Source organism: Aythya ferina (assembly GCF_964211825.1).
Source record: "Aythya ferina genome assembly, chromosome: 8".
Lineage (NCBI taxonomy): Eukaryota > Metazoa > Chordata > Aves > Anseriformes > Anatidae > Aythya > Aythya ferina.
This window is the reverse complement of record NC_140304.1, coordinates 16,359,700-16,384,297: the sequence shown is the minus strand read 5'-3', so window position 1 is coordinate 16,384,297 and position 24,598 is coordinate 16,359,700. Positions and strand designations below refer to the sequence as shown.

At 38.5% G+C, this 24,598-nt stretch overlaps 1 protein-coding gene across 4 annotated transcripts in view; it reads left to right on the top strand.

The window, feature by feature from the left end:
* HMCN1 (hemicentin 1) overlaps window positions 1-24,598 on the top strand; it is a 213,607-nt gene that overhangs the window by 127,276 nt on the left and 61,733 nt on the right. For all 4 annotated transcript variants that reach the window (XM_084527348.1, XM_084527346.1, XM_084527347.1 and 1 more), the window contains exons 39-49: window positions 2,668-2,819; window positions 3,606-3,729; window positions 7,743-7,918; window positions 9,519-9,615; window positions 11,669-11,791; window positions 13,606-13,767; window positions 14,465-14,746; window positions 15,924-16,091; window positions 19,278-19,391; window positions 23,210-23,296; window positions 23,706-23,897. In XM_084527348.1, coding sequence (XP_084383474.1) covers window positions 2,668-2,819; window positions 3,606-3,729; window positions 7,743-7,918; window positions 9,519-9,615; window positions 11,669-11,791; window positions 13,606-13,767; window positions 14,465-14,746; window positions 15,924-16,091; window positions 19,278-19,391; window positions 23,210-23,296; window positions 23,706-23,897 — 1,677 coding nt within the window. The remainder of the gene's footprint in view (window positions 1-2,667; window positions 2,820-3,605; window positions 3,730-7,742; window positions 7,919-9,518; window positions 9,616-11,668; window positions 11,792-13,605; window positions 13,768-14,464; window positions 14,747-15,923; window positions 16,092-19,277; window positions 19,392-23,209; window positions 23,297-23,705; window positions 23,898-24,598) is intronic.

Below are 24,598 nucleotides of genomic sequence, written 5' to 3'. Positions count from 1 at the left end.
CCATCATTCAGCACACCATTGTACTGGAAGAGATATGGCAGGGGTCAAGGTGAGAAAATTTCTTTTGTTTGTTTGTTTGTTTTACCAATACTATTTTAATATTAGGAAGATATGGCGAGGGAATTAAATTTTAGGAAGAATGAGCAGAGGCACCAGATTGGTGGAAAATGTATTTATATTACCACTTGAGGTAACATAAATAAAATATTTATAAAATACAAACATAAATATAAGATATTTATATGTAAATATAAATAATAAAAAAATATATATATATATATATATATATAAAGGTATTTATATTCCACTTAATTTGGAAGGACTTGCAATTGCTGCATTTTGCTGGGGATTACTTCAAAGCCTACAGTAGATAAAGACAGGACACAAATCAAATGTTCTTTCATAATCCAACAGTCTTAAAAATATACTGTCTAATAAGATGAAGTGAAAGTGTGGGTGTTTGTAGACATGAGACACCTGATCAAAAGCCAAATTGGAGCTTTTCCACTGATTTCAGTGGATTTAGGATCAGGCCCTGATCCAAATTCTTATCTTTGATACGTGCATATGCATGTAACTGGTTTTCAGTGGGAGTCTTCCATGCAAAACTGCGTCCCAAATTTGGCCCAGTGTCCGCAACTCATATGCATACCCAGTATGTAGTTCCTATTAAAGTTAATTAACAAATAAAGACTTGGGCAGTACATTTCCACGGGATTAATGATCATCATGGGAGAAACTGATGGCTCGAGACATGGTCAAAGGCAATTAACCCCACCCAGTGATTAATTTCCAGGAAATACTTAGAGCCAAGGTCATTATTCTGGTTAGACCAAGAAATGAAAAATAACTCCCAAGTATATGTGTGTCTTCTTATGGGTGGTGGAACTGCAGCAGATATGTACAGAGTTTTCTGGGGATCACATACTCTCTGACTTAGTTGTATAGACAGGAGAAATAAAATTGTAATCCCTTCCAGAATAGGATATATGCAGTTGCAGCCAGTGCTAATTGCATCAAAGGAAGCTGAAACAGTTATCCATGAACCTACTTTATTCAGCTTGTGTGGTACAGGGCTTAAAATGGAGTGCTTCTTCGATTTCACAGAAACAAGGTTCTCATCCAGTTTATTTAGAGTTTGATTTTGATAAGAGAAAGCTTTCTTTTCTGTTAATGGTAGAAGCAAGAACAACTACTAAAGGGAGAACACAGAAAGTTGCACTGCATTTACTGAAAGCCTGCTCTAGATTTTTGTGTGGCAGCTGGCATTGTGAGTAAGCACCTATCTTGGTCAATTGTTGGTTGCATTCAACAACTTCTGTTATTAATAGACTGTTGTGGGTGTAGTAGCGATGGTAGAAATTATCAACTGATTTTTGAAATAAAGCCTGATACTGCAGGCTTAACACTGAATGAAACTGGGCAAGCCTATTTAAAGGAAGTTGGTTGAATTTCAGCTTAGCTTATTCTTCTAATGTCATTGTATTAAGATTTTTGCACTCCTTTCTCACCATTAGAACTTTTTCAGGCATTTGAGAACAATGAATGCTATTGAAATGAAATGGGGAAACTGTGCATATATATGGAAAAAAAGATTGTAGAATCACACTTGTGTTTTTTCTACCTTTTCTGCTATTACTGGATTTTATCTAAGGATAGGTAGTCTGAGTTACAGGCTGTTACAAATTGCTGAATTTATTAACATATCTTATTTTCGTTAAAGAATTTCTGATTTTTTTTTCCTGGCATAGGTTATGTATGAGTAGAACACACCAGTCTAATGTTTTTTCTCGGGGTTCAAGTATTATGTTTTGTGACTGACAGTGAAAGTAAAGTTACATCACTAAGTTTTAATTGGTAGGAACAAATAATAGCTTTAATTCTCCTGATAAATGAACCATCTTCCTTTTCTAACGCTTACACATTAAAATGCAAATGTTGATTATATATTGAAAACAGCTTTTTGATTTTAAAGCTGTTTTCTTTCCATAACCATGCATCAGTGCTACACCCACACTTGCTTACTGATGAACAGCCTGAATGAAAGAAGCATAGAAATAACAAAAGAAATATACTGGAAATCTTAGATATGTTCCTGCCTCCTCTTTCAGTGTAGTGCTGCAAAATGTGCTAGACCTTATACCTAAAGTAATTGTTTTGAGATGTTCCATTAAGATGATTTTTATCATCAGGAAGATGTTATGCAGGTTGATCTGGTAAATGTTCATGTAAGTTCTGCAAGGTTGATTTATTACTCTGTGCATGTATTTGCTTTATGCAGTTTATCTTATATACTTCCCTCTTTAATCTCCACCACTGTTAATGCCTTTCACGAGGTCTAAAGGGAATGTTATAAAAGTCTTGAAGGAATATTTTCAGGTTTTATGTTCTGGTTCCCGGGTTTCACAGCTGTCCTCTGGGCTGTGGGCCCAATCATGCTTACCGTTGCTCACAGTAGTTTCATTGAAATTATCTGACTTTTTAGGTCAATAAAGAGCAGGATTTGGCAGAGAGCAAACAAATGACAGTAGTGGTAACATTAGAAATCTTTCCAACAACAGAGTGCCTTGCAGAAAGAGAAACAATGTCCAAAAGTAAGCATCCCATTTAATTTCATTGTGATTTATACTCCTACGTAGCAGCTCCAGATTTATTTTCTTTTTCCAGTCCCACCATCAATCTCTGGCAGCAATGACATGGTGGCAGTGGTGGTTAATAATCTAGTGCGACTGGAGTGTGAAGCAAGAGGCATCCCCGCGCCTATTCTGACGTGGCTGAAAGATGGTAGCCCTGTTTCCAGCTTTAGCGACGGACTCCAGGTACTGGGTTCAAATCCTGCCATCTGTGTTGTTTCCTGTTTTGGTATGAGACTTTAAAACTTGTGCAGTTTAATGAAACTTAAAAATTTGGAGGTTTTGGAATGAGAGTATAGGGCTTTTTGCTCTAGGATATTGTGGCATGTTTACAGTAATTATTGTGTGAAGTGTGCTCATTATGGATATGTTGAAACATGGTGGTTCTTTCAAATGATGTCATACTGAGTAAGGATAGGCAAGTTTTTTACTTACTGGCAAGAAGAGTAAATTGGACCTCATTTATATCCCGAAGAGATACATAGAGTCCAAGATTGGGTAATATCTCATTACAAAAAATAATAATTTGGGAGGAAAAAAGAAGACTATGATGCAAGGAGATGCTTCTGAGTTAAAAGGAGGAGGCATGACTGCTCCTTTAAAGCCAGTTTTATGATCTGAAAGGAGAGAGGGGAAATTTGTGTAAGTCTGTGGGTCATTTGGGGCACAGACAGAAGATGTGACAATGTTTGAAACTAATGAGAGGGAGGAATGTCCAGATCCTACAAAGACTTTTAAGTGCCAGGAGTTTATGAAGACTTGTGTAAAGTTAGACTTTTGCTTTTGCATGTCTTGGTGAAAAAAAAAAAAAAAAAAGAACAATGGAGTGCAGGGAAGAGTGTAGGTAAAAATATAGATTGTGGGAAGCAATGGCAAAACAAGTATTTTGTTTTGATATGAAACCTAATGGTTCTCTCTGCTTCTGTTTTACTTTGAGGCATGTATACTGAATGTGGTGTGCTTCTATTGCAGGTTCTGTCTGGGGGTCGAGTCCTGGCACTGACCAGTGCTCAGATCAGCGACACAGGAAAATACACTTGTGTTGCAGTGAATGCTGCAGGCGAGAGTCAAAGAGATATTGATCTCAGAGTTTATGGTGAGATTTTCTGACTTTTTTTTTTTTTTTTGAATAATGAAAACTGCTTATGGAGCTTTAATTAAACACAATGTGGCCAGATGGTTAACAACCATAAAGAAAAATCATTCCAACTCTTAATGAAAGACAAAGGGATTAGGAGGTGTTTGTATGTGCCTGTATGTAAGTTTATATATGCATACAGTCAGGTATTAAAGTATGGGTATTCTTTTTTGTATCTTTGAAGAAACATAGTTGCAGTGCATTTATATGTTTCATACACACAGGCTCATTTATAAATGTTAGGAGAAAATACATTTGTCTTTGTGTGAATAACATGTAGATCACATGGACAAAAGATGTTATTGTGGCCAGAGCTCAGTTGTCTTTACCAGAATGAGTTGGTGTGAATTTGCCATATGCATCTCAAGTTTTCATTCTGTTTTCAGGCCCTTACTACACCTGCCAAAATGGTGGTGACTTTTGTAGTGCTAATAATGATGCTGTAGAGAGCTATATTGAACCCAACCAGTCAACTTTGTCTCTTTCAAAAAGCAGGACATGTAACTCTTTAGCTATTGTGCTTTGCTAGTTTTCCAAATTGTGTCAAGCAGTTAATTTTGAATTCTCTTTGACTGAACTCATGTAAATTCATTCTTCCTCCTCATTTTGTGTAACATTTCCAGCTTCCTCCTTATTCTTGAGACTGATTTTAGATGCCTTTTTGTATTTTGTTCTTAAGAGATCACTGGTGATGTACACACACCAAAGAGCAAAAAGTACTGCCAGGAGGGAAGCCAGGGAGCTTGATGGTAGTAAGTCTCAAGTTTCGCTGGACAGCTGAGTGAGGATGAACAATGATCTACCACTTGTTTTAGAAATCTTACAGTACCAGATATGGAGAGAAGGTTTTGGAATAAAAGAATCTTTGTGGGTTCTCTTTTGCTTTTAATAGATCAGCTGGGAGAAAACTGTTTTTGGTCTGCCAGTCTCTAGCTTAATGGCAACTGTAAGCAGACTCTCTGGAAAATCTTGCAAGAGGAGTTAGAAGTTTGGATGTTTCCTTAGGCAAATAGGAACAGTTTGTCTGGTTATTTGTTTTCAAGTTTGGCTTTCAGAATAGACTTGCAAAGGCATTGTGGTTAGGATACTCACTCGTGACTTGAGTCATGGCTACTTTTTTCATCTGCAAGAGGCAGTTCAGAAAGTCAGGATTCTGGCACAGCAAGTTCAAGTTTAAAGTGGGCTAGAACATTTTAATCTAGAGCAAGGAATATTAAAGTACATTTTGCAGTTTGAGGACATGTGTATATGTATACATAACTGCAGAAATAGCATGGATCTTCTTATTGTTCCTCTTCTATTTTTTGGAACCTCTGTCCCTTTTAGCTAGATGAAATTAAAAGAGTTAGAAGTTGTGTGTGTTTGCAATTACTGTTGTAACAGAAGCTGGCCAGGGTTGAGCTCAGCTGCAGGGCTGTCTTGAGTGAGGCTGTCACCAAAAAGTAATATCACTCTTGGGATTTAACCTCATATGGGTAGTCTAATTAAGAAGCCACAGGAGGAAAATAATTTGGAATGCTTTTGGAGCTGAGGTGGTTAGAAATGAGTGGTACACTAAGCCAGTCTAGGAGTTGGAACAGCCTGGATAATGTATAGTCGCCATGAGCATAATAAGATTAATTTCAAACCTTATTCCTTCAGAAACAAATGATGTAGTATCTGTCTTTCTATGTTTTATAAACTCAGTTTCCTTTTGAATACATTTCAATTCATTTAGCTGAGAGGAAAAGTAATTGGTGGAAAAATGTTTGGAAAATAAATTTGCCTTCTGCAGTAATGGATTAGCTTCCAATTTTCAGTTCCACAACACTTGTAAAGAGTCTAGGCCTTTGTGAATTCTACAAAGAAAGTAAGATAAACAGATTTATTTTTTTTTCAGTTACTCTATTTCTTATCCACTGAGACCAGACTTTTCCCTAAATTATTTCCAAACTGTGAAATCAGCTGCTCTGCTGAGTACTTCCTGTGCAAGAAAAACAAAGCTTTATTGTTAGTGTTATTTTTCAGGACATCTTGAGAACTGTATTGCTGGTTTACTGAGTACTGCTTTGGGACATTTTATAATCTCATGTGTGCTAATTAATTCAATATCTTTTTTGTTCAAATTGAAGCCCAGAGTATTTCTCATGGACAGTTCCACTGCTTCCCTCCTTCATACCCATGTATTTTGGGCAATCAGACATGCAATTTTTGGACTAATGGATTGCAAAGATAAAAAGTAAAGGAAATGTGACAATAAGGGCTTTTATATTTGGCCCTGGTCAACATTTTATTGGGTGAACTGAACAGTTTCTAGTACATTGTGAGTATAAAAATCTCACCAGATCTATGTAACTAGATGAATTAATTCTTGCTAGAAGTTTTGATTTTGTAAATCTTAAATTGCAAACCTAATGTTGTCTTAATGTCAAGAGTCTGTAATGAGCGTGCCTTAGATTTTTAAATTGCAAGAAAGCAAAGGTAATCCCTATTGGTTGCTGTAAGGATTTAAGAACATACATGCCATTAAGAGCACAAATAGGAGTTCTCTTCTGGATCATGTTTGAGCAGCCCAGTAAAAGCACTTCTACTCTTAGTTTGCTGTTAATGATGTACTAAATTTATTATGAGCACTCCCAGATACTGTCCCACTGGCTCTGATCTGGGAAAGGGAACTTCCAGTGGTGAGCTGCTAGTAAGCAGCAACAACTCATAGCATGATGGCCTACTGCACTCTCACAATTTTCTAAGAGTGTGTGTGTATCTCAGGCTGAAACATTTTAAAACTCTTGCTGTGGCAATGTTTTGTCAACGACTCAAAGCTGCCGGGAAGTCTGAAAATCTGTGAGTGGTGATGCAGCACGCTGTTACCAAAGAACATTTGGTTGAGCTGTGAATATTGACACAAAGCCATGGACGACAAAGAGTTTTCAGTCATTAATCTTTTAATTTAACCTCATCTTGTCAGTAATATTTCAGTAATATTTCCTCCTTGATTTAGGGAGTTCTTTTCAACTCCAGCCATGAATACTTTCTCAATGGAAAATTACTCACATGATGCGTTCCAGGGTTTAGTTCTCAATTGCTTCTCAGTTGCTTTGTTTTTTGGAAAAAACAGCTAATTTTTAAAATGAGGGAAAAGTATTCACTTTCTTGAATCTTTATACCACTTGAGAACAGCTAATGGGCTGCAATTTCAATGTCCAGAAGTGTTTTTGTCTTCTACATGGGCAACATTTGTTCCAAAAGCTGATATTTCTACCCTGTAATTTGGAAACGTGATAAAAATTTTTGCTGCCACTGCAACTGTTGCACAAATTTAAATATAGTGCTCAGTGCCAACAATCACAATAATTAGCTAGCAGACAGCACAGAAAACAAATAGACAATAATGTAATAATAAATTATGACTCACTGATGATTAATTTCTTAACCCATTCACTTGGCTGGAAACATGTAAATTCTCATTGTGTCTTCTTTATTTGGCCATCTTTGGACAATATTCTTCTTAGAGTTCTCCTTAGAGCCAACTATGCATGCTGGCATTGTTTGGAACATTTTAAGACATTTTAACCTTCTTGGTTTGAGTATTATCTTGTGAACCTTTATGCTCATTAACTCTCTCTATTATTTGTGTGTGTGTGATTTTAGCAGGTATGTATTTCTCTCTTTCTCTCTCTCTCTCTAATATATATATAATATAATATGGCGATTTTCCCTTCTAAATATATTTTTCTGCAAGTCTTAGCTTACCTACACAATTTCTCCATAGTTTATATTTTACAAGCATGTATCTTGTGTAGAGGATATTCTGTTGGTAACAAAATTATTTTGGTGCTTGTTGAGATCTAAAGGAAACTTAAGTTCTATGTCAAAAAGGTAGTAACTGCCACTTTGTTTTCATTAAATGAAGACTTGTTAGCTCTACAGTATTTCTTACTCTGGGGAGTCTGCAATGCTCAAAGGTCCTTTGTTTTGATTTATTGCTATAGTTCCACCAAACATCATGGGAGAGGAACAAAATGTCTCTGTACTCATCGGCGAAACAATGGAGCTGCTCTGCCAGAGCAATGCTGTTCCCCCACCTGTGCTGACATGGCTCAAAGATGGACGACCCTTGCTGAAGAAACTAGGTCTTAGCATCTCTGAAGATGGAAGTGTACTGAAGGTAAATTGGATGGTCAGGCTTCAGCAGTGATTGCTTCCTGGGGAGTATCCCCATCATGATGGTGCTAGATATGTGTTAGAGGCTGGGTAGCATCAGGCCCTCTGGTGCAACAGAGAACTGTAGATAAGGACTGAGAGATCACAGACAACTAGATGTTTCTATAGAGGTTTTGCAGGAGTGCTCCTCTGTTATTTAGGGAGACAGATGTAAACATAAAAATTAAAACTTAGAATCATAGAATATCCCGAGTTGGACCCACAAGAATCATTGAGGGCAACTCCTGGCACCACACAGGTCTACCCAAAAATTCAGACCATATGACTGAGAGCACAGTCCAAAGCCTTCTTAAACTCCGACTGGCTTGGTGCTGTGACTGTGTCCCTGCGGAGCCTGTTCCAGTGTGTGAGCACCCTCTCGGTGAAGAAACCTTTCCTGATATCCAGTCTGAACCTTACATGTCACAGCTTGACTCCATTCCTGTGGGTCCTGTCACTGGTCACTAAAGAGAAGAGATCGATACGTGCCCCTCCACTCCCCCTCATGAGGAAGCTGTAGACCATGATGAGGTCATGCCTCAGCCTCCTCTTCTCCAGGCTGAACAGGCCCAGTGACCTCACTCGTTCCTCATACATCTTCCCCTCCAGGCCCTTCACCATTTTTGTAGCCCTCCTCTGGACACTCTCCAACAGTTTCATGTCCTTTTTGTGCTGTGGTGCCCAGAACTGCACACAGTGCTCGGGGTGAAGCCGCACCAGCACAGAGCAGAGCAAGACAATCACTTCCCTCGACCGACTGTGCTGATGCACCCCAGGATACGGTTGGCCCTTCTGGCTGCCAGGGCACACTCCTGGCTCATGTTCAGCTTGTTATCCACCAAAACCCCCAGATCCCTCTCTGTGGGGCTGCTCTCCAGTGTCTCGTCCCCCAGTCTGTACGTATAGCCAAGGTTGCCCCGTCCCAGGTGCAGGACCCGGCACTTGCTCTTATTAAACTTCATGCAGTTGGTGATTGCCCAGCTCTCCAATCTGTACAGATCTCTCTGCAAGGCCTTTGCACCCTCAACAGTGTCAACAACTCCTCCCAGTTTAGTATCATCAGCAAATTTACTCAAAACACCTTCTAGTACTACATCCAAATCATTTATGAATCATTTATGAATATTATGAATCATTTTCAAATCATTGAAAAGAACTGGCCCTAAAATAGAGCCGTGGAGGACCCCACTGGTGACTGGCCACCAGCCCGATGTGACCCCATTTACCATAACCGTTTGAGCCCTGCCCATCAGCCAACTGTTCACCCATTGCATGATGTTTTTTTTTGTAGTTGTATACTGGACATTCTGTCCAGTAGGATCCCATGGAAAACCATATTGAAAGCTTTACTGAAACCCAAAAAGATTACATCAACTGGCTTTATTTGATTGACCAGATGGGTGATCTTATAAAAGGAAATTAAATTTGTTAAACAGGACCTACTCCTTGTGAACCCGTGTTGGCTGTGACCTATAGCAACACAAAAATACTGAGCAACCTCTCCCTGTAACTTCTCTGTACAACAATGCAAAAAGAAAAAACCCAGATTTTTATTTTCTTTCTAGATTGAAGGAGCTCAAGTACAGGATACTGGCCGTTACACTTGTGAAGCGACAAATGTTGCTGGAAAAACTGAAAAGAACTATAATGTTAATATTTGGGGTAAGATTTAAGCTTATTCCAGGAATGGGAATGAAGCTCAGAGTGGAGTTATGATGTGAGACACTGAAATTTTCTGTAGTTCATAAATACATAAAAGCTGAGGTTCGTGCAGGGTGACATTATTATATTTGCTGTAGTTAACAGTTTAAAGAAAGTGCATGCATTTTCCGAATTGCTTTGGTTAGATTCTAAATTAATACCAGCTACTTTGTAGGCCCTTGTCAGATTGGGTTTGCACGCATGATGATAGTTTAGAGCAGAAACTAAATGGCTTTGTATCCAGCTCCTGTTTGTGCACTCATACAGAGCAACTTACCAACCTCCAACTTTTCTAAATGCTGAAGCATGGAAATTCATATCTAAAAAGAAAACCAAACTATTTTACCTAGCTTTGTTTGCTCAGCAAAATTTCTAGATCTAAATCATAGTAATAGCATTAGTACAATGTTTCTATGAGTACATGATGAATGTAGCATATGATATTTATTTAAACCATTGGTTTTGGTTAGCTTTTCCTGCACCATTACTTTGTCACTATATAAGGTGTTGAAATACACCTTATTTGCTATTGCAAATTAATTTATTGCTTTTAAATCACAAAGCTAGAATTATCTAACAGGGTTTGTAATGATGAAACTAAAATTCTTAGTACAGAACAAAGTCATTATTTATTTGGTGTTTAAATTAAGGGGTTGACGTTATAGTATCATACAAGGCCATGTGGTTTCCATGCTAAAGTATATGTCCATATACTGAGCTTGTCATCATCATCTCAGATCTCTTCCTTCCTCAGATTTGTAAGATTTGTACTGTTGCAAAGGACCTTTAGTGCAGGAGGGAATAGGGTTTATTCTTTTGTGCAGTGAGACCATTTCTGTAGGGTTTTGAGAGATGGGATAATTCTTTGCTAGTTAGCAGCTTTGATGGACTAAACTTAATAGAAACCAAAAGTTGCCTGTGAAAGTCATCTGTGGGTAACCGTTTAGAATTAGTCTTTGTTTACACCCGGGGACCAAAAGTCCTGCCTGCCATATTTCTAAGTTTTAAATCCAGGAAATGTATCCTACTGAGGACTGATGAGATCCTGAGGGCTAACTCTGGTTCCAGAACTAGAAGAAACAGCCCATGTGTTAGATGTAAGATGTACCTCCTCAGAGAATGGCACAAACTTTGTGACTTGAAGCAGGACAAAATAAAAGGTTGAAGCCAGTCCAGTACAATAAAGCTCTTTGCTTGCAGTCAGTCATTCTGAAACCCGTACATCTGGTCGTGGCTAAAAAAAAAAAGTTAGTCTAAAGTGTCAGAAGGAGAAGCTGTCTACTGTCATGTGCATTTTAAATGCACTGGTTAAGTTGTTCACTAGCAAACTTTTACTCTATTGTCAGCCTACATTCTCCTCTGCTTTGTTTGGTCTCTTTTCAAGTATTACATGCACTATTTTCATCTAAAGAGAATGGTTCCTCCATTTCAAGAAGGCAATTGTCCCTTCCCTAATGACTGGACTAAAGTCCTTGAGAATGAAACTGAAAACAGTGGTCCCTTTTGTCTGCAACTGGCTTACAATCACAGAGCTGTTTAACAAAACTGGCAGTCTGCAATAGTAGGGCAGTTGAAGGGTTGGGGACCTTCATGTTGCATGTGGCAGCCAGTATATTGCCATATAAATTCAAGGGAGAAACTGGCTGAATTTTAAAAGTTATTTTCTGACATATGATTTAGGTTTATGAGCTAAGGCTATGAGCAGGGCAGCCTCTTAAAGTCAGTTTACGTAATTCACAGAAATGGCTCTGTACTGGGAAGTCTATTCAAAAGCCAGTGAGAAGTAGAGCCTATGCATACACCAGACCTCAGAGGCTGGAAAGATAGATGCAGTTGTTCGTAAGTATATTCCCTATTCAGGCAGGGTCTAGTTTGCATGGCAAGGAAGAGAATGCGATCCTTGTAATTTCTTCAGAGCACAATGGGACAGTTTTGTTTTATGGTCAGTTTGGTTATACTGTTGGCTGATACCATTTTATTTCAAATGATGAACTGATTTGGTATTTCTTTTCAGTGTCACCAAGTATTTATGGCTCAGATGATATCTCTCAGCTGACAGCAATTGAAGGGAGCCTGATAAGCCTGATATGTGAGTCTAGTGGCATCCCACCACCTAGTCTTACCTGGAAAAAGAATGGTGAGTAACCATCCATTTCTGTAAACTGTTTTTGTAAAGCAAATGTGATAATTCTGACTTGCCATTTTTTTCCTTTTTTTTTTTTTTTTTTTTTTTTTTTCCTGTGGACATTTTAGGTGGTGTGTTCTGAGGAGTACAAACATGTAGCCAGCTAAACAATCCCAATATTGAGTAAAATAAACTACAGCAGTAGATTATGTCATTCTCTAACTCACATGTGCTTAGCCTAGATGCCATTATTTCTAAAGGTGTTGGGGGGAGGAGGGGAGGAGGGAACACAGTGCAGTGCAGAGATTCCTGAGCTGACTTAAAACTGGACAGTTTATATATGTTAGTGAAGCACTTAAACCCTCTTAATACACTTACTTGTTGCACAGTGCAGTGGGACAGCTTCAAGAGTTATTCATGTATCCCAGCTGGCGTGGCTCTGAGTCACAGTGCTGTACTGTGGGACTGAGTTGGGGGTCTCTACCTTGTGATCCACTTGCATAACATAGATGTCTCCTCAAAATTTACTTTGATTTTTGCAGCTGTAGCACACAGCCAAGTGATGAAAATGCATCTAGCATAGCAGTTGCTTTGGGGGCTTGCTGAACCTTTCTCTCATCCCATCGTAATATTTAAGAGTAGTCTTCACACCTTTTTGCTTTAGGGTTTGAAGTAATCATCGACAAATGTGTTCTTATGAAAGTAGGTATTTTACCTTCTTTTAAGCATGGGCACTGTTGAAGACAGAATAATAGACAAAGTAAAATGATGAATTCTTCCAGTATGGTAATTTTTGTGTTATTAATCAATCTTATCTTATTTATCTTTTTTTTTTTTTTTTTTTTCAGAAGGTACATTTCAGTGTAGTGTGTGCCTACTTTAATTATGACTTGTAGAAAGAGCAGATTTTAATTACAAAACACTTTCTTTACTGCTGAAAATTTTCAGAGAAAATTAATTTTATCAAGCTCTTTTTAAACCCTCTCTACTGGAAGCCAAAAAAGGGACACTATAAGATGTTATAATAATGTATTTCAGTGCTGAAGTATGTACGCTTAAATTGCAGAAAGTAAACTTGAACCTGCTTGAAATTCTTGAAGGGCAGTGAGAAAGTAGTGCAATTTTCAATGTTATGCAGGAGCCAGATTAATCATCACCTTTGAAATGTAATGCACATTTTCGGAGGGAGGATTTAAAATGTGTGACTGAGAAATGGAAATTCAGCTTGTAGGAATAATCAGTGGGAGGTGTATTCTTGCTGTCACAAAATCTCCCTGCAGTTTATAAAGGTGATGATAGTTGCCCAATCTTAGGTCTCCAAGATTAAAAATTCTGCTCAGAGAATGTCACATCATTTTGCTGAGCTGCGACTGTACCATTTCTGCTGAGCAGAAGTGTATTCACATGTGCCATGTGACACAATACGCAGATGGTCTGGGAGTGCAGACTACATCACATAGGTGTAAGATGTGCTGTACTGGCTGGGCTGGCTGAGACAATCATATACTATATGTGCAACAAGTCAAGTTTTACTGAAGATACTGAATTTGTGGAAGTGTCCAAGACACTTTGGATGTATGTAAGCATGGCGAAAGTTACTGTGCTTTAGCTCAGGTTGCTCTGTGTCATGCAGTCAGGAATTAATATGAGAAGTCCTCAGAATCTACCTACAAGGTTTCCGATGTCCAGGGAAACTCTGATACGGCAGTTCTAAAATAGACAATTGTGCTGCTCTGTAATTTTTAAATGAGCCAGTGGACTTTACACCACCTGAGCAAGCTCATTACTATTCTCTGTGTTTTTATCTGAAAGAATGTCTCTTGCAGGCTCTCCAATTGTGGCTGACCTTTCAGGAAGAGTACGGATATTATCTGGAGGCAGGCAATTGCAGATTTCAATTGCCGAGAAGTCTGATGCTGCATCTTACACTTGTATTGCTTCAAACGTAGCTGGAAGTGCAAAGAAAGAATACAGTTTGCAAGTATACAGTAAGTTACCATTAAATATTCTGTTCTGAAAAAGGTGCATTATGAAAGTGTCATCTGTATAGTGATGTTAAACTGCAAAATGTCTACTCTGGAACAAATGCAAGATACTCAGAGGAGATAAGTAAATATAATTTTTATGATTTGGACTTGGAGTTTGACCAAGAAATCTGTTTAAAATGCATTTGACCAGAGATGATTACAGGGATATAGCCCCCTTTACTTAGTGCACTGTTTCTTGTCACTGTATTAGTGATAACAACTAGTTGAGCTTAGATCTTCCAGTTTTACTGCTAATTCTGTCTTTCAGTCAGAAATAAAGCGAGGTATTTTTAAACAATCCCATGAAGAAGATAATCTCAAAAAATATGGATGGATTGACAGAATATTGAGCAGTCTTTTTTAAAATTTCAAGTTATTTTCCTGTTTTTATTTTTAAAATCGCCTGTAAGTTACTTTAACAACACTTTTATTTTGTGGGCTGCAGGAAAGAGAGGTTATTTGTCACTTCTCAACTCCGTGGAAAATGTTATGAATTGCAGAGTGCCCCTAAATGGGCTGGCAGTAGTGGCCTGCAATAACTGTCTTCATTAAAATGCTCATCCAACAAGCTTGATTGCTGCTCTTTTCAGAAGCAGGTGAATATTCTGAAAAGTAGCTTCTAGTTGACTTGTAAATTGTGTTTCTTTTTCTTTTGTAGTTCGCCCAACTATATTCAACAGTGGTAGCCACCCTTCAGAGGTTGTTGTCACCCAGGGAAATGAAATTTCTTTGGAGTGCAAGGTTCAGGGTATTCCAGAACCAGCAGTAACATGGATGAAGGATGGCCATCCGCTGGTCAGTGGAAGGGACATAGGAATACTTCATAATGGTCGCTTTCTTCAACTGAGAAATGCCCAGGTGTCAGACACAGGCCGCTATGTCTGTGTTGCTGTCAATGTGGCAGGGCTGTCTGACAGAAAATATGATCTAAATGTTCATGGTGAGTATGCAAAAAGTGGGGCATACATAACAAACAAAGTAGACCTTTAAGTTCACCCAAGGATATTCAAGAAATAGTTGTGTAGCTAAATTTGCAAACCATGTTTATTGCAGGCATTATACATAATGCAGTTTCAATTGCAGATGTATTACAAAAATCCAAATCCAATTAAAATCTTACCTCCGTCCGTGTGAATATCAATCTACCCCCTAGCTACTGTATTTCCCAAGAAATTTCCCCCTAGCTACTGTATCTTGCTTTTCTCTGAGGAGAAAAGCAAGATACAGTACAATTTCATATGATATTAGGGTGAGTTTCATGGTAGGAAATATTCTATTGGGTTCTGTTTTGGGAGATAGAAGTTAAGGTTTAACCAAGAACACCTTACGTGTGGCCTCTACCAGAAGACAGTCATGAATATAGACAGTATTCCAAGTATCTAACAGACAAGTTCTCTTGTTTTTTACTCTCAGAAGAATTTAAGATGGTACCTCCGACTATAATTCATTGCTGTAATTTTACTTAAAAATTACTAAAAATTACTTGATGGAATGGATTATAGCATGATGCTATGGTACAGCCACTATAACTTGAATGGAACATTTTTTTGCATGTGTTTTTTTATGCCTCATATAACTCTGAATATTTATGTTTTGAAAGGATAAAACCAAGAAAGAAAGGGAGTTCTATCCCTAAGAAAGGGAGATACTCCTTTCAGGAGTTACTATGCGACTGAATCAGGACATCAGATTACAGGGGTTTAGCTGCAATATTCCTCTGTAAATCCCACTGTATCACAGAGGCTTTCAAGTGTCTTTAGACAGAAAAATTAGGTAGAAAAAAAAATGTATTTTTGACAATGTTAGAATTTTCCGTATTGTTCTGTTAGATACTGGAAATTATAATTAATGTAGAATGGACAGAACTACTGTTACTCGTTAGGTGCCTTAAGGCATTAGATAAAGGTAATAGTACTGGTAGAATTAAATTTTAATTTTTCCATGCAGTTGCACCGTTTAAAAAGAAAAGTCATTATTGTAATAAATCTCAGTTTTGCACTGATCCTCCCTTGCCAAGTTTATTGTAGCTTCAGTGAATTATTATTTGCTTGACAGAATGTTTTGAGAGCAAAAGCTTTTTTGATTTGTTTTGAAGTAACTTTTCTCTTATTCTGTAGTTCCCCCAAGTATTGCTGGTGACCTGCAGGTGCCTGAGAACATCAGCACTGTGGAGAAGAATCCCATCTCTCTGGTTTGTGAAGCTTCGGGAATTCCCCTGCCATCGATAACATGGCTCAAGAATGGCTGGCCTGTCACTTTGAACAGCTCAGTGCGCATCCTCTCAGGTACAGCACATATTTAAAGCTGTAGTTATCTTTGAAAAAGGGAACGGAGTGAAGAGCCTTCTGAATCTGTACTGTAGGTATTTCACATGGAAGAAAGTTTCATTTAATAATCGTGTAAAGACATGGAGAGAAAAGAAACTGTTATCCAAGCTATTCAGTAAATTGTATCAGATCATGTTGAAGTGCCTATCAAATAGCTAAAGTAAACTGTGTAAGTTGTTACCAAACTTTACATGCGTGGGTCAAAGGTGTGGTAACTGTTCAGTCTTTGTCATGGAATAAGCCATAGTTCTAGCTGTATGTCAGTCCAGTATCTGTGTTTCCAGAAATAAGTCAGATAGAGATGTATTTGTCAGTGCTGATACATAGAAAGCTATAATATGACATTTCCTCGCCCCTCAGATGAATACAGATGACCATAAACAAAATACATCTTTCATTTCTCTGTGTCTGTATATAAAAACAAATGGAAATCTATTCATGAGCCTCATGCATGTAAATACTTACTAGCCCTGAAGCTAATTGAATCTGACCTTCAGAATGTCATTTTGTAAAAGCTGGAATTGCGTGATCAGTCAAGGACAGCACAGAATATTTCATTAGCAAGTATAGTATGAAGCCCAAGGGATCTGGAGAAATGTATGACAGGTGTTCAGAATGACAGTCCCAATTCACTGGGGTCTCGTTTTTCAAGCTGGCATAACCTACAAAGAACTAGTTCAAGCATCCTTTTATGACAGTAGCAATTGACAGACACATGTGAAATAAGAGGCCTTAGCACTTGTTTCTGTAAACCATCTTGCAATACTGTAGGGAAGTGAGAGTATTTGACTAGCAGCTGCAGTTGTGTTTTTTTTTGTTTAAAATAGGAAATTGAGTTAGCAACCCTTGATATTAAAATGGAAGTTGTGTACCAAGCAGGCAACATGTTTTGCTTTGGCTTCTTGTGTCTGGAAATCAGCTTTGTGGACTGTTCCTTTGGCTAAGAACTGATACATATAGACAACAACAGAGATGTTTCTTTGATTTTGGGTTTGCCACCATAAATCTCATGAAAGTTTTCACAAAGTTTCTAATATTCTAACGTAGCCACCATGCAAGACAAGCCATCCTACAGCATGAACGTAAGAAAACTATCAGAAAGGTAAAGAAACTAGAAGCTCAGCTAAGACTGCATTTGAAGCTGGAATTTATCAGGCATTTTTTCCATCAGTGTAACTTTTGACGTTGCATGTAGCCCTGTTTTCTTCTTTCCTATTTTTAATTATGGCACATGGAAAAAGGGGTGGTGGTGTCTGATTATTATGCAGTATCTGAGTTAGTGTGCATTCCTTTTGGTGCATAGTTGCCATCAACAAAAACCAATGTTTTCTGGGCTTGATTGTTCCTACTCTGTTGATTTCTACACCCACACTAATATCACCACCCGGATTGCAGTGTCAGGAAGGGTGAGACACAAGTAGATGTTTATTGTCTCTGAATGTTAGCTGCAGTGGGAGGGGGAAAGCAAGCCAGAACTCAGTGCTTTGTTTTCCAGCAAACTTCATGCTTTCATATAGTTCTTTGGAAATCTACATATTGTGGTAGTGATCTGTGACCAACATGGCATTTGAGACTCCCTTTGTGCTTGTATAGCTGTAAGAAAAACAACAACAACAAAAACTGACTAATATTTAAGAGGTAAAATACTCTGCCAAAGCAATATTTCAGTTCTGTTGATTGAAAACATACTTGGCATTGCAGATGATTTAAATGTGTGGACACACTGCTGGCAACTGTCTGTTAATTCAGATACTATGCTGCTGCTTCCTTTTGGAGATACTTGATATGGTTCCTTTAGGGGAAAAAAAAAGTTTTCACTATGCCACCACATCTGCTGTTTTGCAGACCATGCATTAAGCTTCATATTAGCTTTAAAAAGGAGAGACGGTTTTATTAAGTTGTAGCTGAATGTGAAGAATCATATCCTGCCTCAGCACGGGAGCTCTGGGTATGCAAGTGTGTGAAATCATGGAAAGTTAGTCTCCTACAGGCAGGTGTCTGTTTCATTTTGAGTCTTACGTAGCTTTGTTCAGGGTATGGGTGGGAGAAGGGATAAGGGTGACATGAGACTGCAAGAACAGAGCCTTCCTCAGTCCAGCAGGTATAATTTCTTCAGTGAAAGAAATCTATCCATCAAGCGGGTTAAGTTTCTTCCTTCAAAGCACATGACCAGGAACATAAATTTGTGGGATACATCCTGGTAATGAGACCCAGTAGAGATCCACAGACAAACAGTTTAGATGTAGTGTTCTGTGTGGTAATGATTGTTAATGTGAGAGCAGCTGATGAGAAAGTGGAAAAGGGTAAGGGATGGCCACCATGTTTGTTTTTACACTTAAATGCTCGTTCCTCTGCCAAAAGGATGCAATGAGAAGTTTTGCTGCTAGGTTGAAGTGGGGTCCTCTGGTCAACCATATAAGTGTATGCATGTGTTTATAAAAAATAGACTTATTTTTCTGTGTACATCACTCTGTCTCTTTCTCTCTCTGCTTTATTATTTTTCCTGTACAGTCATGTAGATTCCAGTACAGCAAAGTACTTAGGTAAGCAAAAGTCCTGCTGTCTTAGACTATTCTGTCACTATTTCCTGCATAGAAGGAATGTGCACAAATCCTGCATATTGCAGACACAGTGTACCTGATACATCCAGTGTCCGCACTGAACCAATGAATTTCGAGTGGGCTGTACCTCTGATGTGTTTGTATATAGTTTGTGACCTGTCTAGAGCAGGTTGCATTTTCTCTGCATGCTCTTTCTCTGCAAGTTTTCAGTGATTTTAATTTGATCTGTTGATTTCTTCCAGAAAACAATTGATTGAAGAAAAAAAAATAAAGGTGTGGGAATGGAGGGAGAAGGGATGTGTCAGGGTAATTTGGCAATTACTGGATAGGAAGAGTATCATAATCAATGGAAAGCATGGGTCTAAAAATACTGGGAAGCTGAGGAACTGCACAGGGACACAGCAGTTATGGGAGTAGGAGTAAGGTCAGTTTACGTTATTCCTTGTATAACAAAAATAAGCACATTAAAAAGAGGAAAATACTCCTGTAAATTTAAGTAAAACATAAGAAATTGGAGCTAACAATTTGGGAGCAGGTTGGTTGGAGCAGAACTTTAATAATTCTACATTTTTTTCATTCTCAGGGGGTAGAACGCTCCGTTTGACACACACAACTGTATCAAATGAAGGGCAGTATACTTGTGTAGTGACCAATGCTGCAGGAGAAGCAAGGAAGGATTTTGACCTTTCTGTTCTAGGTAGGTACATGATAATTTTTGTTACAATAGAAGAAGAAAAGATACAGGGCTATACTGTATATTTTGCTGGTATTTAAAAAATCATTATGCCAAAATAAATGTCCTTAGGGGAAAGAAAGAAGCATCTGATAACATGGTTGGAAAATCAGGTGTTAAAGAGAAATTGCTTTTACATGTGAATTTGCTGTGTTCTTAGTTTTTAAAAACTAGGATTCTCCAGGCATAATTTAGAATAACTGGCAGTTACTTAGATTTTGTGGTTTGTTGGTCCTTTTCTGAAAAGGATCTGTGTCAACATACCTCTGGCTTCAGTTACGTTGTTATTTCAGTATCATGGAAGTTGGGGGGATGCTTACAGCCTGATTCCCACCCTCCCTTCAGTTGCTTGTTGCTCATAGCTTCTCTATGCCTTGGATAGGATGAACAACGTGAATCAGATTATAGGTGATCTGGAAAAGTGGGGAGGTTGTTTTTTCCTGGTCTGGTTAGTTTTCAGCCAGGTCGGTTCCCTGCTTGTTCACCACATAGCCTGTAAATGCCAGTGCTGCTGAAAGGAAGATGACAAGAATGAGTGGTCAGGGAAGTAGCACTGTTTCCTTTGGCATCAGCCTGAATTTAAGCTGTTTTAAAGTTGAAAAAAACCTACAGCCTCAGAAAACCACGTAAACTGTTCTTGTTCTGTCTGTTGCACCTAATGCTTGAAGGCAGAAGAGTGCAACTCTGTATGATGATGCTCATGAATTAAAATCAGCACTGGGTGTAATGTGTATCGCTGACTTGCATGATGATAATCTGTTGCAACAAAGATGTGAATGCAAAGCCAGGGCCTACAGGGAGATTAAACACTGGAGATGGAATCAATTTTGAAAAACAGATCTCTGATCCAGCAGAAATTTTCAATTCTTGGAGCTTTTGGTATTGTAAAGCAAATAGCTAAGTGTGGTAGTAGTGGGTGACCCTGCTAGCGTATTATACAAGCACAGCAGGCTTATTAAAGGCTGTTTGGAACTCATAATGTGAATTTGTGTCACATTACTTAATTCCCCTCCCACTTCCTGCTTTATGGTTTAGTAGCTATTTATTATTTATATCAATGATTAGCAGGCCTGATGGAAGTTGTCTTGCAGCATTACTGTATATAAATTGCCTTAAGTTTCCAAGTGCCTTAAGCTCTTGAGTGCTATCAGTTTGCCTTGCCTTCAGCTGACTTACGCATATTCAGTCTGTAAATGATAACTTATTTTCATGTCAGTTCATGTTTATTTGATGAGCTCATGGAAGTGTAAGTCTGGTAGAATGGAAGAGATGTATAAACACTGAAAAGCATTCATTGTTTTACTGTTTTCTTTGGAAGGTGTTAGTAGCAGGGTGTTCATGATGCTTCTGGGAATCTCTCTTGCATAGGCTTTGTTTGCCTTGAAGACAAATGCTCAGTGAAGCTGATTTCAAGTGGGCTAAGTGGAAAATTCCTTTGTTCAGTCTCTTCTTCCCTCCCCCCAGTAATTTCTTTGTCCTTCTAGAGGAAAGTTACAGGAATGTGGTCTGATGTTGACACAGACTATTCACCAGCTCACTGTAAATAGGAACCATACAGAGACATCCTGGTGTTTCTCTAAATTGGTGTAGGAGGTGCAACAGGCAAGCCAGATTGCATGGAGAGCTTGGTGTAACAAGCCTAATACTTATATATTTGCAAAACATTTGGTGTGGCTTTGTTTTAGTTCTGAAATGTGTTGACATCTTACTGTGTTGTTTTGGGGCCAAAGTGATGAGTTGCTCTGTTTATGCATACTAACTTCTGGCCAGACTTATGTCCTGACCTGTATAATCATAGGTTATATTTTATCCCATCTAATTCCTCCAGTTGATGCATCTTAGTGACAGGACCCGCGGGAACGGGGTTAAGCTGAGGCAGGGGAAATTTAGGCTGGACGTCAGGAGGGGGTTCTTCACAGAGAGGGTGGTTGCACACTGGAACAGGCTCCCCAGGGAAGTGGTCACTGCACCGAGCCTGTCTGAATTTAAGAAGAGATTGGACTGTGAACTTAGGCACATGGTCTGAACTTTTGGGTAGACCTGTGCGGTGTCGAGAGTTGGACTTGATGATCCTTAAGGGTCCCTTCCAACTCAGGATATTCTATGATTCTATGATTCTATGATCTTTGTCTTGTCATATTTGAACACTAGGACACGTATCATATGTGATCATAACTGTACCACAAGGGGGTAAAATTGCCAGTACCGGCCACATCTTCCTGCATACTAAATTCTGCTAACCCTCATCTTGCCATTTGTCCTGTTCAGAAACCAACTTCTCGATGTGCTGAAGCAGCATTTTTGCTGCTTCAAATTTGAAATCTCTTTTAACTGAAATTCGAATCTCTTTTAACTTTTCATTTTCCCTTACTCTAGTTTGCACTCTTCATTAGTATGGAAGATCACATGTATCGTACTATTTTTCTCTTTTAACAATGAATTCTGCATATTATCGTGGTTGTTATTTTAATAAAACTTTCAATTCCAACTTACTGGTAGGTCACAAATAAGCTGTTGAATATATTTTACTTCCTCTTTTTTTAGACCTTCCACATTGGCTGAAAGTTTGCATTTTATAGGATTATTAAAGAGAAGTATCTGGCTCCCTAGTCCAGCATTTTTGTTATAAAATTTCCCCAAATCTCTTGGAGATTGGGCTGCTTTCTTATAATTGCAGGCCTCCTTTTAAATATGTAATACTCCATGCCTACTTTGATTTCTAGTGCCATTTTCTTTTATCCTGGATCTACAAATACCTCTACTTTGAACGAAGCAGTTCATCAGTGCTCTGGAAGTTTGTGGGCCTGAGAGGCTCCTCACCAACACATTGACAGCTTGGCCTCCCTCATCCAGTAACGTGTTAGTCTCTGTGGTCCTGTTGACCAGGATTAGTTGGAAACGCGTCATCAAGTAGTCAGTCACACAGTACAAGTTTCTTGTACAGAATAAGCTATTCAGGATATGGATAGGTATTTTAATGGTATGGCTTTATCTTTTATTTCCCCAGAGAAACATGATTTGTACCACAGCAAGATGTGTAATTTGTTCAGCTGCCTCTCCAGCAGCTGTAATTGCATAAAACACTTTTGTGCCTTTACAGAGCACCTACTTGTTGGCAATCTATTGTATTGCTTTGAGTGTGCTTGTAAGAAAAAAACAGACAAAAAAAACCCACACACATATTATGTGAACAAGCAAGCTTTTTTCTTTCCAACTGCTTTTGTTGTTGTTTTGTTTTAAATCTGTTCTTTCCCTAGACTTCTAGATGGATGCTTTCAATTAATGTTGGAAAATAACTCTTAAACTTAAGCACATTGTTTGAGCAAATGAATCACTTGCTGCTTAATGTGAGTGAAGCAATTTGTTTGCAAACTTATAAAACTTAGTGGTGCATACAATCAAACCTGGCCTTATTAGTAACTCAAGTGTTCATCCATGTTGCTCTAATAACCATACTCAGAAATGTGGGGAATATGCCTCAGCACCCTGACTCTCTTTAGCTGTGAAAAAAGTGAGGCGGTATGCGCAGCCTATGGCCCTCTCTTGTCCTTGTCATGGATCAGTATGTTTAAGGGGTGCAGAACAGAGGTGTAGCTGTTGTCCAGGCAGGGTAGCTCTACACTGTTTCTCATCTGGAGCTATTTCTGTCAGAGCGGAGCCATTTATTGATTTCTGTGATTAAGGGAAGTACATCCTGACACACATGGCCTGAATAAGTCTTTGCTATATTTAAATTGTTTGTAAGTAATAGCTGCTGGTATTGTCTCCTTATTTGATTCCAGTGCCTCCAGGGATTGTGGGTGAAAATAAGCTGGAAGATATGAAAGTGAAAGAGAAGCACAGTGTTACCCTGACATGTGAAGTGATAGGTAAAAATATACAGTATTTATACCTTTATTGATCTGATCTCATAGTGTTGATCTTCACTGGTTCTGAACAGGGTGTTTTAAATGGAATTTTCAGTGGAATTTTTAAATTTCAGATTTAACCTTGGTGCTAGTCCTGCCACATGCACTCCTTGTTTAAAGGTAGTATAAAATGTAACCAAGAGGTTAGGTGCTGTGGTATTTCTTCTCTAAAGTCCTGTAGAATTTAAGAGGAGGTATATATTACTTCAGGATGTTCAGAGACTATAGAATATATATATTCCGAAGCATCTTCCTAACAAATATATTGTAAAGTGGCATCAAAATTAAATTTTTCTGTTACTCAGAAATCTTGGAATATCCTGGAGGCTATACAACAGCTAATATTTGCAATTCTCTTAACTCCATTAAGGGAATCCTGTACCACAGATCACCTGGGTAAAGGATGGGCGACCTCTAGCTGAGGATGAAGATCACAAGTTTCTGTCCAGTGGGCGTTTCCTGCAAATCACCAATGCTCATGTCACTGACACGGGGAGATACACATGTATTGCATCCAATACAGCTGGAGATAAGAGCAAAAGTTACAGTCTTAATGTACTTGGTAAGACAGCTGGGTTGACTCTTAGAGAAAAAATATTAATCTCAGGAAAAAAAAAACAAACAAACAGATAATCTCATTGGAATTTTGTCGTCTTTTAATTATAGCAAGGTTTAAGTTGCCTGGCTATGATTAAAGTTTAATGGCTATGTAACTGATAAATGACAGTAGTTCAACAGAAACAGCAGTTCCATGCTTTAAACAATATAGAGGTAGAAAATGCAGAGCTGTAAGAGGACCTTATCTGTGGTGAATAAGCAAGTCAGTATGTTGGCTTACTGTGATTCAAGGAAAGAGTATCAGATTGTAATCTTTTTGTAAAAGCTGAAACCATCTGCAGTTTGCTTTTTTCATAATAGTTATTGCATAACCAAATACAAACAATGGTGAATTTGTTTTCCACATCCTCATTTCCTAGGCTCATACCTCCTACCAGTTTGCTGCGCACAGGATCATCAGGCAGCGGGTCTGCCAGCTGCTGTGCAAGAAGTGGCTGGCATCCTGCTGACCTGTGTTTGACAAGAGCTAAGGGTGGATGGATTCCGCCAGCAGGGGCTGACCTTTGACTGCAGTACAAAACATAAAACCAAATGAATGTTGTCTGGTTCTGGTTTTCAGTATGCCTAGTAGGAATGCCTCACAGCTATTTGAGGCTGGAACCAGATTCTGAGGCTGAACACAAAAATGGCTTTTCAGAGCGGTCG